Here is an 18,306-nt window from a genome sequence, read left to right on the forward strand (position 1 = left end):
GTCTGTGCCTTGTGTTCAGGGCATCACAGCCAGCTGAGTCAGCAGCAGCAGCAGCAGCAGCACATGTTGCCACCAGGACACTTCCAGGTAAGACGCATGCTGGCTACAGATGACATCCATGATGACTTTGACTGGGACTCCATCGTGTGAGCAGCAAGTCAGAGACAAGCAGTGATGGCAACAGTAGGGCTATGAGCCCATTAAAATCACTTAAGACAATCCAAAAGAACAGAGTATTTGGCGGGAGGGGACAGAACTGGAGACAATCAGTGGACCAACTTGTGAAGTGACACTGGTCAACGTCTTATCATAAGTCGCCTCTCCCTCATGCTAATGTGGGTGACAAGATTTAAAACTGTCAAAACTTCATCTGTGAAATATTTGCTTTTGCTTTACTCCATTTATTACCACCAAGCAGTATTTGGGCCACATTGAAAATAACAAGCCCCCCCCACACACACACACACAAAACAACAAAAACAAGATAACACATGCTATAAAGGTGAAAGGCATATTTTTCAAGAAAAAAGTCAATCTTGTGTGGATACAGTATTCCCTGGCATATTCGCCTATTTGTTGTTTTTGTCCTGCATTATAAAATAATTGCTTTGGTGCCATCTCGTATCTTTGTACCAGATAACTATGCTGAAGTGAGGGGAGTTTTATTCATACAGGCTAAAGATTCAAGATTCAAGAATTTTTATTCGCCATGTTTTATTCGCCTATTAAATAGAACAGGAGTGCGTTGATGCCATCCTTCATGACGTATAAGCAATTATAGACCCCTTTTTAAGTCAAAGGCAAGCATTCCGTAAAATCATTCTCATGACATTACATATTTTTAAAATAAAAGAATTCTCGAAAGATACGACTTTTTTGAGGAGGGTAGTAAAATCCAACTTTAGTCTTTGACAGACAATTCTTCTCATAACCTCAGTATTTTGCATTTTTTTTCTTAAAAGACACCTTTATTCTGAGATAACTTTATTCTTGTTTCCTGACAAAAATGTCTGCCTTTATTCTTTAAAAGAACAAAAACTTTATTTTCCTCATATTTTTTTTTTTTCTTGAAAATATGACTTTAGTCTAGAAAGCTATTCCCGTGATATGGACATGACTGTATACTACAACAAATACAGCTTTTAGTGTGAACAAAAACAAAATCACGATGATATTCCTGCAGGAATACAGTTTCATTCTCGGAGCATGTTTTGTCTTTAAAGAATAGGACTGAAGACGTGTTCTCTTGTAATTGAATATTTTTCCCCCAAAATTCTTTCTACTTTGAATTGTAAAAAGAGAATCCAAATACAATTCTCTTTTTCCTTTCAGCGTGGCCCAACTATGTCTTCATATCCCCCCCACTGCAACTTGAGCGTGTTTTCCTAACAGAGGAATATTAATTTCCTCTCTTCGTCAAACTCAAATACTTGGGATGTTTCTCACGTTTGTAAATTCTCTGTACCGATTCTATGGTGTCTGCTGGTGTCTGTGTGAGGAGACGTAAGAGAGTGTATGGGTTGCGCGCCACCTGCCGGTCAAATATAGCATCACAACGCGTCTTCTCAATAATTCTAAACACAACTGAGTTTTCTGTTGTAAAAGCATTCATGAATTTATCTTGGTCGTTATTGTCATATTGTCTGTATGCTATCATGTTCTCAGGGTAATTTGCTGATTCATTAATTCAAGCCATTAATTTTTCGTAAAGTGAGTGCATCATTCAGTTCTTGATGGCCCCTGACAACTGTGACGTTTGTGTTTTAAAAGCAAAACAAAAGCAGTGGAATAAGCTTGTGCAACACTCAGCAGCGTTAAATTCATGGGTTTTTTTTAAAGATCAAATTCTTTGTGCTTATTATTTATGACAAAGCCAGGTCATGACTTATTTAAGTGAAGACATGCATTTTTTGCACACATTTTAAGCATATAGCTGAATAATAAGTTAAAAAAAAGACAATGCTTAATTCTGATCAGCCTCTGTTTTTTTTCTAAGTGTTGTAGTCTATATGTAAAAGAAAAAAGTGATTTTCTTGAGTGTACAGCTCCACATTGCTGAAAAGAAATGAAGTACCCGTACCAATCTGAAGCGGAAGGTTAAAGTGCTCTTTGGAGGGGGAGGATAGGCTAAAATTGTCATTATTGCCATTGATGCTGTATTACAGGGACCAGCATTATATAACTTGTATGTGTGTGCGTTGTTGTCCTTTTGTAAATAGCATTATGTTTCTTCTCTGTTTTCCCTTAAGAAAAAGAAAGAAAAATGCAGACTCATGAAAAGAATTATTTTTGTTATTTGTCCTTCAAGGATACACTGTGTGTACATACCGTCATTATATTGTACATATGTGATTTTGGTGTGTCTTAAATAATAGTCTGTGTATGCTACAACAGTTACAAATCTGTTTCAGTGTTTATTAAAAGGCAATTGACCCTTTTTACTGCCCTAACCTTGCTTCTGTCATATTGTTACTTCACTGTTTTTAAAATTCCAGTCCCTCTGGTAATGTTCGAAATAGTCTTTGCAGGTCCACTATAGATAGTTACACATAAATAAAATATATGCAATAATGTTCATAATACGTAATGCACATATATAGAAGTGTACAATAATAACATATTTAGAACCGAGCAAAAAATTTCTTTCTTTCTTTCTTTCTTTCTTTCTTTCTTTCTTTCTTTCTTTCTTTCTTTCTTTCTTTCTTTCTTTCTTTCTTTATGTACTTATTCAAAGTTCTCAACACTTAAGTCATTATTATAAATATTTTGTACTTTTTTCCCCATAAAATTCCACACTGACGTGTGTACAGATTTGCCACATCACTAATTGGGGGCCCAACATGTCATCCAACAGGTGTCAGCCTAAACCTAAGCAAAGTTTTTCTTTGCCCACCCCGAGCATAATATGTCCCGACCACCCGTACTTTTTTTTTTTTTGCCGGTGAGAAAGTCACACCGTGTTTCAACTGTGTGTTTATGGCTGCTTTTAATGAGGCAAAAACCTTTGCGGCTTGACTGCTACTTCTGTTCGTAAGAAAAAGAGTTCTGGTAATCTTTACTTGGGTATACAGTAATCCCTCATTTTTCGCTGGGTTTACGTTCTTAAAAGAACCCGTGATAGGTGAAATCCGTGAAGTAGAAACCATTATTTTTTTATCGTTATTATACAGGTATAACATTGAAACCAAAGGACAAAACTTGTTTTCAGGCCAAAGCATTTGTTTAACAAAGAGAAGTAAACACTTCCTTCCAGATTACTACAGTAAAATAATATCATCAGTACGTACTACATGGTGGCCTGACTCCGCTCTGTAGTGTCTTTTTCATCTGAAGCCATATCACAATGCACTGTGAAAAAAATCCGTGAAGTAGTGAGGCTGTGAAAGGTGAACCGTGATATAGTGAGGAATGACTGTACATGACTGTTGGTCAGCTCTTTAGGACCAGATTTGCCTACCCCCAAGGAACACCATCGTGGATCTTTTGCCGCCATCTTGTGACCTCATTAGGCTAATTAAGTGGTTCTAACCACAAATGGACTTCAAATTACGGTTTACAAAAAAGAACTGTTTACCCTTTCAAAATGATCTTATTCGTTACCCTTAAAAATAAAATTTGATTCATAAAAAAATGCTTACATGCAAAACTGTCATAGATACAATCTACTACACCCCAGGCTAAATTTAGCTCCATCCCAAAATACAAGGCTTTCCTCACTCGGGAAGGTTCCCTTCAAAAGACTTCCTTGACACCAATTACACCTTTTCTCTTTACATTGAGGGCTTCAGTGCAGTCTTTTGGCATTTTACAGAAATAGAAAGAGGTGAGTTTCCACACAGGGCAAACAAATGGCAAACAAATTTGGGGAATATGAACCCCAAAATAGAGGTGAGTGTTTACTGTCTAAGTAGCTATAGTGTGTGTGTTTGTGTGCACATGCGTGTGTGTTTGTGCGTGCGTGTGTTTGTGTGCACACGCGTGTGTTTGTGCGCGCGTGCTTATTTTACAGAGCCACCTCTTCACAGTCAGCCTCCTCCCAACACAAACCTGCCCCCTGACAAAAACCCACCCAGCCAGCGCACAAACCCGTGTCCACACCCCTTCTTTGCTCTCAGCTCACAGTCTCCCTCTTTCTTTCTCTGTCTGCTGTGGACCAGTCTCTCTCCTTGCCCTCCTTCACTTCCACACTGCACCTCTCTTATCCCGACTTCAAGGGCTTCCATTTGGATCTCAGCACTTTTCTTTTCATTCATTTTTTTGGAAAAGGAGGGAGGTCCCATCGGAAAGCAGCTTCTGCGTTTGATGCTGTGAGGACATCCGGTTGTCGTCATTAAACCAAGGAACCAGACTTGACCACCATGAATGTTCAGCTGCTGCTCCTGTTGATCTGTGCCTCCACACATGCAAGTGAGTGAACTTGTCTCCTTTTTCCCCCAAAAAAGTTGAGTGGCCATCCTGCCATGAGCACACTGTGTCCGCTCTTGCTGCTTCCATGTGCCGCCGCTGCTCCTTTGTCTGCCTGAATCCCTCATTTTGCCAGTCTAGTGTACTACCACTTTGCAAAAAGGGCTACCTTTATGATCCCTTTTTCGCCTTATCATCCTTATCAGATATTCGCAAGCTCATTCAGATTTTATAAAGTGTTTCCAAGTCATTTGATAAAAACAATGAAAACAAACTACCATGTTAAAATATTCTATGGCACGCCTCTCATCTGTGTAATTATAGCAATAGTTGCAAAATAAAGTGAGCCAGCAGTTATTGAAAACTGTTGTCTTTAGTCATGATAAATAGGTCATTAACTTATCAATGTAAATTATATCTTAACTCACACACCGTGGTGTATTCGTGGTTAACAATTCTCCTCACAGTCGACAGGTCCTGGGTTCAAATCCCTGCTCAGAGTTTCCCTGGAGTGTGGGTGTTCTCCCTGTCCTTATATGGATTCATTGAAAACTCTAAATTGTTCACAGGTGATATGTGTGTATGCAACCTGTGTCTTTCGCCCCAAAACAGCTGGGATAGGCTCCACCTCACCTGCAGCCATAAACGGGACAAGTGCTCTCGAAAATGATTGAATTTGTAGTTGCCCCAATAAACACTAAATTCATAATTAGTCAAATTAAGTCATTAGCTATAATCAGACATATTTACTTCTTGCCAAAAGCTCAACATTGTCTGCAAACGAAATGGCAGCCTCTTATATTAACTGTTCTAATTTGCACACCAAGTGAAAGTGGGGGAGGGCTGGGGGTGCAACGGAGGAGCTCTGCGGCCTCATGGCTTTCACTTATTCGAGCCCCTTCTATTAATAGAATATTATAAAGAGAACATATAGGCAGTATGGGTATAGAGGGAGAGCATGCAAGCGCACTAAGGGGCACCCCGCCCTCTTTCACAAACTATTCCTTGGCCTGTATGTATTAGGTGGTTTATAGGTGGGTAAGGGGCTACACATGGGATAACAGCTAAAATCCTAGTGTCCACATTTTTATTTCGGAAGATATGTGCAGAGAGCAATTCTATATAACCTGTAGTATATACGTACATAAAGACTGAATGTAGCGAGCCGGTGCCTGGGCAGTACCCAATGGACAGGTGTTGCTGACTGTCAAGAGTGCCCAAAACCCAGCTCACCTGAGTACAGAGTCCTCTGTCCGAGAGCACACGCTTTTGCTACTAGGGACATCCAAGCTGGCAGGGTCGTCTACAAAGGTAGATTTAGATTTTTGTCTGTCTGTCTGTTTGTTGATTGCATACTTCCATAAAGTGTTTGGAAACACAGAGAACAGCTCTTCAACATTTTAAACGCCTGCGCTTGTGTGTCCCGTAAAAGCACAGCACTGCCTGCCTCCTTCCTCCCCCCTCCCTCCTGCAGTCTCCGTCTTAATGAGTTTTGTCTGCCTCTGCAGGCTAATAACATTGTCGTCACATCTGGCTGCTGACAAGAGAGGTCAGTGGCCCCTTTGGTCATCGGCCCACTTTTAGAAATGACTCAAATGTGGCGCTCATACTCCAAATATGAGGCTGGCACTAAAGCTCCATGCGGGAGAAAATGTTCCCACTCATGAATCCTTTTAGTAGCAGAAAGAAACATCTGTTTAGGGAGCAGTTGCTCTTTTAGCGACTTGACTGAAGTATCAGATCTTATGAGCACATGTAGTCGTGGTCAGAAGTTTACACTCATCATGAGCACAAATGGAGCTTTTGGTGATTTATTTGAATTGTTCTTCTTCCATAGTAGAGTCGAGAAAGAAAGATTTTCTTTAATAACATGGTCAACATTAATTTTCCATATTAATAGGAAAGTTTGTCTTATGTGAGTGGAAATAGTGAACATGGTCAACATTTATGATGATCGGCCCCAAATATTTTCCGAGCAGATGGGGGAAGGAAAAATTAATTTTAACACATACCGTACCAGTCATGATAATTTCCCAAAGACATCCACTAAATAGGGCTTTTCTAAATTTGATCAGAGTAGAGGAATGCTCAAATTAGGCCAAGTTATCAGCATTAGCGAACACCACTTGACTTGAATTAACAACATATTAGGGCTCTCCTTCACGGTGTTGATCGACCACTTCTCACAACAAAGGGCAAGTCAGAGAAGACCAAAGAAGGAGAGTTGAATCGTTTTACACAACGGACCACAGCTGTATGTCTCATGTGTCTGGCATGTCCTGTGCGTGTGCTGGTGGGTGAGGCATAGAGCAAGACAAAACAGAGAGAGAGACGGAAAGAGAGAGAGAGAGAGACGCTGACTCAGGAACACATTACTCAATTGGGTGGGCATTTTACGCAGTGTGCGGGGCTGGAGTTTGGATTAGAAACGGCTTAAGAAGCTTGATTTAAACCTGTTGTTTTTCTTCAAACCTTTGACCAAAACATTCTGGACATTTGTAGGCTTTCAGCATTGTGGTATCTCGTGGAGGAAAAAAGTTTTATTTTAAGTTCTGCCATCCTGTTTCCTAACTGGTTGTCAGGGAAGATACAGCACTGGACCAGAGCAATGTCAGTCATTGGCCGATGACCACCTCTTGCCCCAAGTCAGCTAGAAAAGGCTTATCGCGACCCTAATGAGTATGAGCGATATAGTGTCATGTCCAGGGGTACCGCTACTTGTTTTCAGATGTCTTAGTCACTAGATGAAAGGTTTGCTGGAGACGATAGACTCCAGATGCAACATCTCTTACCTGGTGTATTGACAACACTAAGGCTGAGAATATTCCACACGTGGGCTCAAATCAGATGTGAGTTGCGCGGTGCATGGCACGACCCGACATGGGCTGAGTGTCTATCTTGAGCAGCACCCTAAAAACATTCCTGAGGTTAAACGTGCACACACTCCCTCACACCTCCCGGACAACACTTTGACTGTTACGCACGAGGCGGGGGCCTCATTGACAGCTGACTGTAATGGATGCAGCCTGTTGTACTCCCTTCTCTCATGTTTCTACTGGTTTATTGTCTCATCCTCCCAGCGGGTGTCCAACTTTAGGGCCATGATTAATGTGGCCAGCAAAAGCCTTTGCATTAGTTTGTGTTTCATTCTGGCTGATGATTTCTACTACAATTGCAGTTTTCATCATTTTTAACACTTGGATGGAACAAGAGAATATACAGTAAGCAGATGAAATCATTTTTTTTATTCCAGTCCCCAACTCTGTTTTGCTCCTTGAATCAACAACAATAGTTTGATGGAGCACCATATAAATAACTGAAAAAAAGAAAGAAAAATAATTACTCTTGTTGGAAATGGGAGAAAGGTGTTCAAGAGTTTTGGAGGGGTTGCATTTTTTAAGGCTTCATTGTCTTATTTATGATCATTTTGTGACATATTACGCAAGGTAGGCTTGATGTCTGCGAATTCGCTGTGTGGGAAAAAAATGTTTTAGGAAAGCTGCTGCTAGTCTGTCTTCGCAAGATTAATTTTACTTGAAAGTTGGAGGCTCTCCTCTCATCTTTGGCCTTTTCCTCTGTCAGAAGAAGTTTTCCTCTGGATTTGTATTCGATTTTGCTAGTTTGTAGGCCTATTTTTTTTACTTTCGTATCATCTGACAGAAACGAGCAGTTCCACTTTTATAGATCTGTGTTTAAGACTTCTTTTAAGACTGGTGACTCTTCTGCCTGTGTCTTCATGCTCCCGGTCAACTTCCTCGGTCCATCGAGCGTTGCTCTTTCAGTACATCTACTTGAATCAGTAGAAGCTCTCAGTTGATAGTCTATTGATCAAACTTTGACATATCAATCAAAGGAAACATAATTTATTTAGATTTAATGTTACAGTAAGCCCTGCAATGAATAGCAAAGAAACATCCATAACCAATAAAAAAGAAGCCAATAGAGGAATTTGTGAAAAGTGAAATCCATATATGTGAAAGATTACTGTACCAAGATTTTCGCTGTCAATCACAAATGATAATCATGAGCATTTCAACTTTCAGTATTAGTTGGTGTCCTCCTCGACAGCATCGATTTGAAACTCTGGCCCGCGGGCCAAATTTGGTCCGCAGTGTAATTGTATTTGGCCCGCAAAGACAAATTGTTTATCTATTTTGTGTCAATACTAAAATTGCAAATTGTCTTCACTTTTAAAAAATAGAGCTGTTTCTAGCATTTCTTTATTACCATTCATCTTTTAAAAATGTAAACAGTTCTTACTAGTCTCTGATTTCAAAACTAGTTATTAAATCAGTTTGTTGTGTAGCCTATACTATATATAATATAAGACGTTCATACATTTATTTGGGTTGACAGTCATAATGGCCCGCCGAAGGAAACTATGACTACGATGTGGCCCCCAACAAAAATGACAACCCTGCTGTAGTTAGTGGCATGGGTCTGATGTTGCACGAGAAGGATCTGTTTGGGGAAACCCTCCCCTTTCCGGCTTTTTACCTCTTCAAAGGCTTCAGCTGCCATGGTGCACTCCTCAGGGAGTAGCCAAGGAAGACTGGCATCATGTAGATTACAAGGCATAGAAAGCAGAAGGGATGTATGCATCACTGATCTTAGGGCCTGTGCGTGCCCACTGTTGCCGACACTGAGAGAGGAAATACTACTCAGAGCTAATTGTGGGAACTGAGCACATAATGAAGCGATTGTTAGTGGTGCTGGTGGTCTGGGTGATTACACATAGCGTAAGGCCAATTTATCTTTGCTTACAGGCCTTCCAAACAAACGGTCTGAGGCTCCATTCGAAACCCCCTTCCTTTTCAATGGAAACAAATGTTTTCTTCTATTTACCACGCCTGTTGCTAATGAGCGCAGCCATCCGTCCGTTCGGCTGGCACATGACCAGAAATAGATGCACTTCTTGTCAGACAAAATCCCTGATGCGCAGTTATTTTGGGCCATATAGAGAATTTTCAGTTATTTCAAGTAAAGGTATTTAGGTCTGTACTGGGGAAAGTTTGGCACATTGGCCACTTTCAAGTTTCAGATATTGTGCAGTACAAGAGTCAAGCGTGTTGTTGTTTTTTTCTTTCTTTCCATTGAGAAGTCATTTCAGGCCAACCCGAGTTGAGTCTAGTCCATAATTTTGGTGCAGCTGAAATGTACCCTCCCTGATTTGGACGCAGCCCTGTCCAGGCCAAGCTTTCAGTTGTGGTTGGGAAAATGTTGATCATGGCGGGATGAAGCTTGGCTTATTGAAGGGTAATGTTCAGGTTGAGCTCAAGGCGGCTTCATAGCGCAGACCTCGATGAAAGACACTAGGACAGATGCATGTCTTCGCACAGCTGCAAAACTCATAATGGAAGATTCTTGTTCACCCCAAAGCATGGCTTTCATAGCTTTCATATGGAACAATACCACAAAGCTAGTCAATGTCATTCAATTTCTCCTCCTATTAAAAACAACAATTTAAATAAATAAAGCCTAAGTAATAGTTACATAACGTGATAGACTGTAACTTTCCTAATTCCAAATTTGTTGCAGACAGTGTGGGTTCAGTTCCCACTCAGTACTGTGTAAGTGAACGTTTGTCTGTCTCTCGATGAGGTCTGTAATTATCTGGCCATCAATCCGGGGGTAGTCTGCCTTTTGCCCAAAATCAGATAGGATAAGAACCCCTATCTGCCCTCAACTCAATAATATGACAAAAACATAAAGTTATGAGAATATGGTTGTATTATTGAAAGTAATAATTACATCAAATGGAGTGATACACACACAACTATCTTTTATCGTGTATACCAAAATAATATTGCAATTTTATTCCACTGGCAGTTATTTAAGCATGGCCCCAATATTCACTCTTGAATTCCTGCTCTGTATCAAATTTAAAACATGGATCAGAACAAAATAGTGTGGGTGTCTACTGCCTGGAATATAGTCACCGCTAAAACCATGGCAAACAATTCTTAAAATTGTAACTGATTTCCCTGAGATTCTTTCTTTCTCTCTCTCTCTCTCTCTCTCTCTCTCTCTCTCTCTCTCTCTCTGTCTGTCTGTCTGTCTGTCTGTCTGTCTGTCTGTCTGTCTGTCTGTCTGTCTGTCTGTCTGTCTGTCTGTGTCTATTTGTCCGTCTGTCTATTTGTCCGTCCGTCCGTCCGTCTGTCTGTCTCTCTCTGTCTGTTTGTCTGTCTGTCTGTCTCTCCAGTAGTAATAAATATCCATTTGTGGCCCTGCCTGACTGTGGCCTTGAACACTTCCACATTTTTCAACTGCAGAGGCTGGCCGCACGCTCCTCACTCATCAACTTGTGCAGCATGGCTCCCTCCACAGGAAATGAGGCAGAGGATGTGGCATGTTGGGGCGCACAGGGCCTGAAAGACAGGATGGAGGGATCGCTTGAAGATGTGTGCATTATTACATCAGAGGGTGGGGTGAGCTGACCTTTGGCGATGGCGGTCTAATGACGCTGTGATGTCTCTTCATTACGAGGGGTTCCAAATGCCACAGAGAGATGCTGTTTGGGGGCGGGGTGGCATCTGCTCTTATAGATCTAACTTTCAAGGAAGCACCACAGGTTCCTAATAGGGTTGAGCTCAGGAGATAATGGTGGCCACCTGAAGTGTTTTTTGAATGTCTGGCTTTATACCCACTGCAGCTAAACCATTGCTTGCATCAGAATTATTTTGCAGCAGAAGGCAATTTTTTCTTTATATACCATGGAAGGAAATGTTTTTTTTGGGCACCATGAATGGGCCCACAGTCTCGCTCTCTCAGTTATTCCTATCCCAAAATATCACTCCATCTCATTGCTGACATCACAGCATTGTTGGGGCAGAATGGTGGTAGTGACGGAGAAGGATCACTTCAGTGTGAGTCGGGCTTGTCGGAATACAGGCCAACACATGAGGCAGGCAGCCATCATGGCGGCTTTAGTCCAACAATGAATACATTCACACACAAGGTTTGAGTTGTCCAAGAGGGCAGTAAGAGGAGAAGAGTGGTATGTAAGGTCCTCAGCTCCAAAGTGAGCGGCAGCTCTCGGGTTACCCAAAGATTTGCGAGGCCCTCGGAGACTTCCTTGACTTGTGCCCAACTCATGTGTCTAATGTGTTGTCCTGCTGTACAGCACATGGTTGCTGTTCGTCTACTATGCATTGTAAGGGCTTTAGGTGGCATGTCTGGCAAATGTAATTCCTGTCATTTTTATTTGCTTTGAAAAAATGGAAAACAGAATGTTTATGCAGGAAATGGACGAAAGAGAATGTTAATATATCTTTGTGGATACAGTACTGTACCCAGACGAAATTTCTGGCATGGGGAAAATGCCTTAAAGGGTAATTAAATGTTAAGCAGTTAAGCAGACTTAATGTTTTAATCCATCAGAGGGGATCAATGTTGATTTTAATTGGAATAAAGTTAAAATTCTAAATTTACTACAAATCAGAATACAACTACTTTACTAATCATAGTATAAAACAGGTATGTTAAAGTGACTGAGTAATGGAATGGAAGGAAGTTATCACTCAGATATTGAAAATGAATAAAAGTTCAAAATGATTCTAAGAACACACATATTAACGGTAAAAAAACAAAAAACATTTGCATTTCTAAGTGAACCATAGATCTGTATTAAACATAAAATGCTTCCTATATTGGAAAGAAAGAAAAACCGCACCATCTTCCCTTCAACCCTAACTGCAGAACTCCCAATGTTAATTATGGTCCTTGTAGTTTATGTCATACTTCTTTCAATTGAAAACATACAAAAAGAAAAGCCTGCAGCTGACAGCAAACGTGTGACATGTTAAAATGATTGCTCTTTAGGTCCCACGGTGGTCCCAACAAACCTTGACTATGTGGCGACCGACTCCGTAGCAGAAGTCACCTTGGAGGCCACAGAGGCCAGCAAAGAGCTTGATGTCATCACCGGTCTTCCGTCAGCCCACCCAGTGACGGCTGAACAACGAGATGTGGTGGACGTCACGACTCAGGGGCCCTTTGCTGAGGTGACGCTCAGCACTGTGGAGCCCGCCGTCGAGACCGAAACACTCACTCCAGTTGCCACTGAGGCCGCCGAACCCCTTAACACCGAGCCCCCTGCCGTGGAGAGCGGCCCTACAGAGGCCCCCGAAGATGCTGAGGTCATCCCTCATTGGACAGAAGCTGTCAAGGCGGACACGGCGGACGAGGTGGTTGTTGAAGATGGTGTAGAGGGTGAGCACTGAATAGATGAGTTCAGTTGTATTTAACTTTTTAGTTCTTAGCTGTTACTAATAAAACTTTGAGAATCAGTCCCGAACACTCTGGCTTGTGTCCTGCAGAAGGCCTGAGCTCGGGCCAGGTTGTCGGCATCGTGATTGGCGCTCTGCTGGCGGTCGTCATCGTCATTGCCGTAGTGATTGCTGTTGTGAAGAGGATGGGAAAATACTCGTGAGTACCTTGCTGTAATTTCAAATTGTCATCTTGTGTTGACTGAATGGATATGAGTATTTACATCACAGTAAATACTTATATCTGGGTTCACTGATCACAGATTTACGGAAGCGTGAAATTTTGATAGGCAAATACATTTGAATGTATTCAAATACGTATTTATCTTAAACTATGCGCACATGGAAGTAAGTAGCCCATTGCATTATGGGGAAAAGAATGCCGAACAAATTATGGTAGCATTTAGCTTCAAGTATGACACAAGTATGTTTGAATGTATTTTCGAGTACGTTTGAATGTATTTAAACACAAAAGCCAGAGGACCTGAGTTTAGTTTCCCATGCTTTAGAAGCATGTTTTTTATTCATGAGAAATTATGTATTTATTTATTTATATATTAATTATTATTTGCTATTATGAATATTGTCACTGCTGTTGTTATTTTTTATGTTCTTTTTGCTTTGTTTTTATTGTGTGCGTTTCTTGGTGATGCAATTGTATTTGTGTGCATTTGTGTGTGTGTGTGTGTGTGCCACAGGTTTGCCAGCAACAAAAAGCCAGTGAAAAAAGAAAATGTAATGGCTTCTGTGATTTTCAGAACCCCATCCCCCAAACCTTACACCGCCCCCCCCACCCCTGTATATTTTACTTTCAGCTAATCATTTACAATATAACCACAGTACCGCAGTTCTCTCTAAATCTGATTCAGATCATCGTCACAAAAAAACATCTTTTTTTAACTGTCTAATTTCCAATTTGCACATGAAGACCCAATTTTGCTCACTCCATTTTTTTCATAGCCCCCCTAAAATGACCACTGGTAACTTTTATTTACCCAATCTAACTGCTATTACAAAAATTAACCCCTGAAATTTGATCTCCTGAGTGACAGTGGCTTTCCTTCTCTTCCCCAGCCCCTGAAGAAGAATAAGACGAAGGCGGCCAAGCAGCAGGAGCTGTCAAAGTTCTGGAAATTCTGAACTACTGAACTGTGAGGTCAATTACAATCAATTAAACAAAAACAGCTATTAAGAATAATTATAACACAAGAACCTAATGATTCTAAGCAGGACTCGAACCGTTATGTTGCTCGAAGAAAAGGATGGGAGGATAGTTTGTATGTACAGTATGTAAGACAAGAGTCATGTCGCTCATTTACCTCCCCGACCACAAAGCCAATTGAGTTATTGATATACTCTAAACATAATGCACAAAAGAATTGCTCAGTAAGACGTGATCTGGCATCAGCGCTATAGTGATATAGTAATTAGATTTAGGTTGGTTTTTTTTAATTTTGGGATGGGAAACTTCCATTGAGACGTTCGTCAGTTTGTTAGCTCGGCTACGTCCTGGTTCAAGAATGCTGACGTTAAGATATTAAGAATTGGGCAAAATGACCCTACCAATTTGCATTCTGGGGTAGGGCGGATGATTCGAGGGTGATTTACACTGTGGACAGAGAAATGCATTTCTATAACAAAAGTGAAAGATATGAACGGGCACCATAATTTTGGTTTGTTTGTTTGTTAGCAGGCTGCTTCCTGGTTTAAGAAGACTCATGTAAAATTTAGGATTAGACAAAAACGACTCTGCTGATTTGCATTTTCTGGTGGTGGATATTCATCACTCATAATTTACATTGCAGAAAAAAAAAATGAATGTCTTTCACAAAAGTGAAAACATTATGGAGTGCCATACTTTATTGTTAAGTTGTAGTTAACATGCTACTTTCTGTTCAAGACAAATGACAGAATAGTTAAGGCTTAGCCAAAATGAACTTTTCCAAATCTTGGGAGTTCTACCATGACTCAAATGGCAAGCAGAGAAAATTCCATTGAAAGTTGAATTTGTGTTTGTTTGTCAGGAATTTTGTAGTACAGGCTACTTCCTAGTTTGAAGACTGATGAAAGGCTCTGCAAATAGACAAAAAGTACCCCACTAATTTGCATTCTTGGTCAGTGGGAATGCTTCTACTTTGATTTACACTGTGGAAAAAGAAACACATTTCCTAACAAAAGTAACAATATGAAGTTCTATATTTGTTTTTGTTTGTTAGTTTGCAGGAGTCTTTCTCCACCAAAATGCCTGACAGAAGACTTTCTATTATGACTCAAAAGTCAAAAAAGCAAATATCATTTGTGTATCCATCTATTTTGTGTTTTGTTTTGCTATTGTTGTTTAACTAGCAAGCTACTTCCCATTTAGAAAAGAAATACAAAGAATGGAGAAAAATGACAAAATAAATACATTTCTTTTATAAAAATGAAGAAAAAACACTCGAATTCTACCCATTTTGAGATGATGGCAAAAAGAGAAAATATATTTCTCTAACATAAATGAAAAGATTGTGAAAAACCATATTCGTGTTTGTCCATCAGTTTGTTCACATGAAGGCTACTTCCTGATTCAAGAGAAATGCTTGACAACCTTCTGAAAAGATCAAACTAAATCAGCAGTTTATAATCTGCAGAATGTTTTCCATCCTGCCTCAAATAGTGGGCAAAAAAGAGAAAAGAAATGATCCACATTTAGTCAGACTTGCACAAAAATGTTATTTTATTTTTTATCTGAATTTGTGTAAAAATTTCCCATTCAGAATCTTGCTACCTAACAAACCGAGCAACAAAAGATTTTCGAATGAGATCATTAAATGCAAGGGTGGCACAGGTTAGCATGTCTGCCTCACAATTCAGAGGTGCAGGGTTCGATTTTGGGTCTGGCCTTCCTGTGTGGAGTTTGCGTGTTCTCCCCATGCCTGCGTGGGTTTTCTCAGAGTACTCTGGTTTTCTCCCACATTCCAAAAACATGCATTGTAGGCCGACTGAACCCTCCAAATTGTCCATAGATGTCATTGTGAGCATGAATGCTTCATTGGCTTTATGAGCCCTGCGATTGGCTGGCGACCAGTTCAGGGTGTACCTCGCCTACCACCCCATTGACTGCTTGGATAGGCTCCAGCATGCCCACGAAGACGAATGAATGAATAAATAAACGCAAAGCGAAAAGCAGTAAATAACGATGGTTTTAAATTAGACACAATATCTTGGGACTTTGTCAACACTGATGTACCGTAGCACAAGCTCTCATTAGTGACATGTGGTACAGCCAGACCTGTTAGCAAGTATTTCCTCATTTAGCGACATTAACTGACATTTTGTTGGAAAACTGTGCAAAGAAGTGTTGTGTACAAAATTGACTTAGAGTGGGCCAGAGCGTGGGTTGTAAAAACTAAAGAAAGAAATAAAAGCAACATTCTGCTTCCTATAACACTGCCATCTAAAAATAAAAAACACCCGAATATGTATCTGTGACATTTCGCTGAAGGATTTGCGCCACTGACACTGGTAGATTAGAACCATGTTAGAATGCGTTATCAATGTGAATTGACTGCCCTTTTGCTATTGACACCTCTTAAAAAGAAACAACTCTACTGTTGAAGTTTCACACATATTGATCATTGTTGTAATAGCTGATAAGCAGAATGGCCGTTCAGTCTTCAAACTAAGTTGAAGTCCAACAGGCCTGCTTTGTTCTGTTCTTTATGCATTAAAGGGTGTACAGATTAAGTCTTGGTTTGGCTTTGCAAAACTTGCGTAATGTGCACTGACTGAATGATGTAATCATTAATGAATAGGCTTTAAGACACAGCAAATGTTTGCAAAGACGTGTTTTGTTTTTCCTTCCTTCTGCTTTGCCATGTGCTGTTTTTACCAACAGGTCTCTAATGCGTGCCGTTTGAATGGTTGGAACCCTTTAATTTAATTCCTTTTGTTCTTACTGTTTCAATAAAAAAACAAACACATAAAAAACACCATGCTGTGCGAAGAGTGGCCTTTTTTTGTGTTTGAATAGCCCTTTCAAATCCATGCCCTCGTATCTGATTTGATGCTTACCTGACAAACCCAAGACCCAGTGTTTCAAGTCAATAGTGATTTCCAGCTGCTGTGCTGTGATTACAGATCATCCGCTGTGCCATGTGAAATTATACAATTTCACCTAATCATTCTAAAAGCTATAACTTACAAAAAGTGACTGGGAGTAATCCGTTTTGATCTAGATAAAACAAAATGAACTGAAACAGTGGGTCTAAAATACACAATAGTGCCCGCACACCAACTTTCTCTGTCTGTAACTAGGCAGCCAGGCAAAGCGTCCACATGCAAGTGACTGACAGGTATAATTTGGAGGATTGCTGATGAAGTGATGTCGCCATAAGGGAAAATACGAATGATGCCCTTACTTCAATTCCACTTTTCTCTTCTGACAAGCAGCCCAGTAGTTGTTGCCGCAAAAGTCCATTGGACCTGTGAAATAGGAGGTAGTGACCAATTTGCATGAAACAGAACCACCACACAAAACCTTCGACAAGTGTGTCAAGGGGAAGCTCCATTAATCATGGGGGCTACTTCCCAGACCTACAAATAAGAGGCAATGCTTGCTTCAAATTGCTTATTTCTTACTACCACACCAATTAAAGTTTTGTGACTGACACATAATACAAAAGAGGATTAGCCATTGTATATTTAAACATCAGAATGTCTAACCAAACCACATAATTGCATCAAAAATTAGTCCACTAGCTTAAGGCTAACATGTAATGGAAAATGATATAGATGTGCTAATGTAAACTAGCATATATGTTATGGTAATTGGAAACATTTAAACAACGGTTTCTTTGGTACACACATAGCAGCAAGACATAAAAACAAAGCATACAAATGTGAAATTAAACATTACATATTGAATAATTACAAAACATGCAGGAATGTGAATTATCATTGATGGGCTGAAATAATTATACTTAGATATACTGCATATGGTAATATAATTTACTGTACTGTACTTTATTGAGTGACCTTTTATCAATACACCTAAATCTCGATTTTACTCGCTTCGATCTTACGGGACTTTCTGTCTAACGTGGTTTGGTCAAGGACCCCAATTATTTTTTGGTCATAAATACATTTTCAAGTAGTATTCTAAATGGATGATATAAGGACCGTACGAAGCTAAATGATTAGCGCGTAAACCACTTCACATTTGGTAGCAATCATACAAAATCTCTTGAACAAGTTTATTTTCGAAGGAGACCTGGAAATGACCAAAATCACCCCAAAAAGGCTGCTTGAGAGCAAAATGGCAGACTTCCTATACCTTTTGAAAGCAAACAATTTCAAGATGCTTTTGCCCCGCAAATAACCTTCAGGCCTAACAACCCCCATTTCAGGGTGCCACCAAATATGGCAGCGCAAGCAGCCGTTGAGTCAGTTGTACCCGCTGGGCTGTGCTGACAGTTTGGTGTTTTTCTTTCATTTTTTTTTTTTTAACAGCATGTTGTGGACTTTTTCACAAGTTGCCGTTGGGCCGAGGCACGGCATCCAACTTTCGGTGGTGAGTTGCACAGTGATGCTCTGTATCTGGCTCTCCTGTGTGGTTTCAGGCAGCCGCCCAATGTCCTACGACTCTGCCCCATGG

General features: G+C 40.3%; 2 protein-coding genes across 3 annotated transcripts in view; both read left to right on the forward strand.

Annotated features, from left to right (window-relative positions):
- The window catches only part of LOC125989159 (forkhead box protein J3), a 45,699-nt gene extending 43,249 nt beyond the window's left edge, over nucleotides 1–2,450 (forward strand). For both annotated transcript variants that reach the window (XM_049755228.2, XM_049755229.2), the window contains exon 13: nucleotides 20–2,450. In XM_049755228.2, the coding sequence (XP_049611185.1) occupies nucleotides 20–150 (131 nt within the window). In that variant the 3' untranslated portion in view covers nucleotides 151–2,450. The remainder of the gene's footprint in view (nucleotides 1–19) is intronic.
- Nucleotides 2,451–4,077: 1,627 nt separating this feature from the next.
- pdpn (podoplanin) lies at nucleotides 4,078–16,642 on the forward strand. Its single transcript, XM_049755235.2, has 4 exons — nucleotides 4,078–4,407; nucleotides 12,226–12,615; nucleotides 12,723–12,831; nucleotides 13,746–16,642. Exons 1-4 carry the CDS (start codon nucleotides 4,359–4,361, stop codon nucleotides 13,750–13,752), a joined length of 555 nt encoding a protein of 184 aa, XP_049611192.1. The 5' UTR covers nucleotides 4,078–4,358; the 3' UTR covers nucleotides 13,753–16,642.
- Nucleotides 16,643–18,306: the final 1,664 nt, after the last annotated feature.

Source organism: Syngnathus scovelli, chromosome 2, assembly GCF_024217435.2.
Source record: "Syngnathus scovelli strain Florida chromosome 2, RoL_Ssco_1.2, whole genome shotgun sequence".
NCBI classification, from domain to species: domain Eukaryota; kingdom Metazoa; phylum Chordata; class Actinopteri; order Syngnathiformes; family Syngnathidae; genus Syngnathus; species Syngnathus scovelli.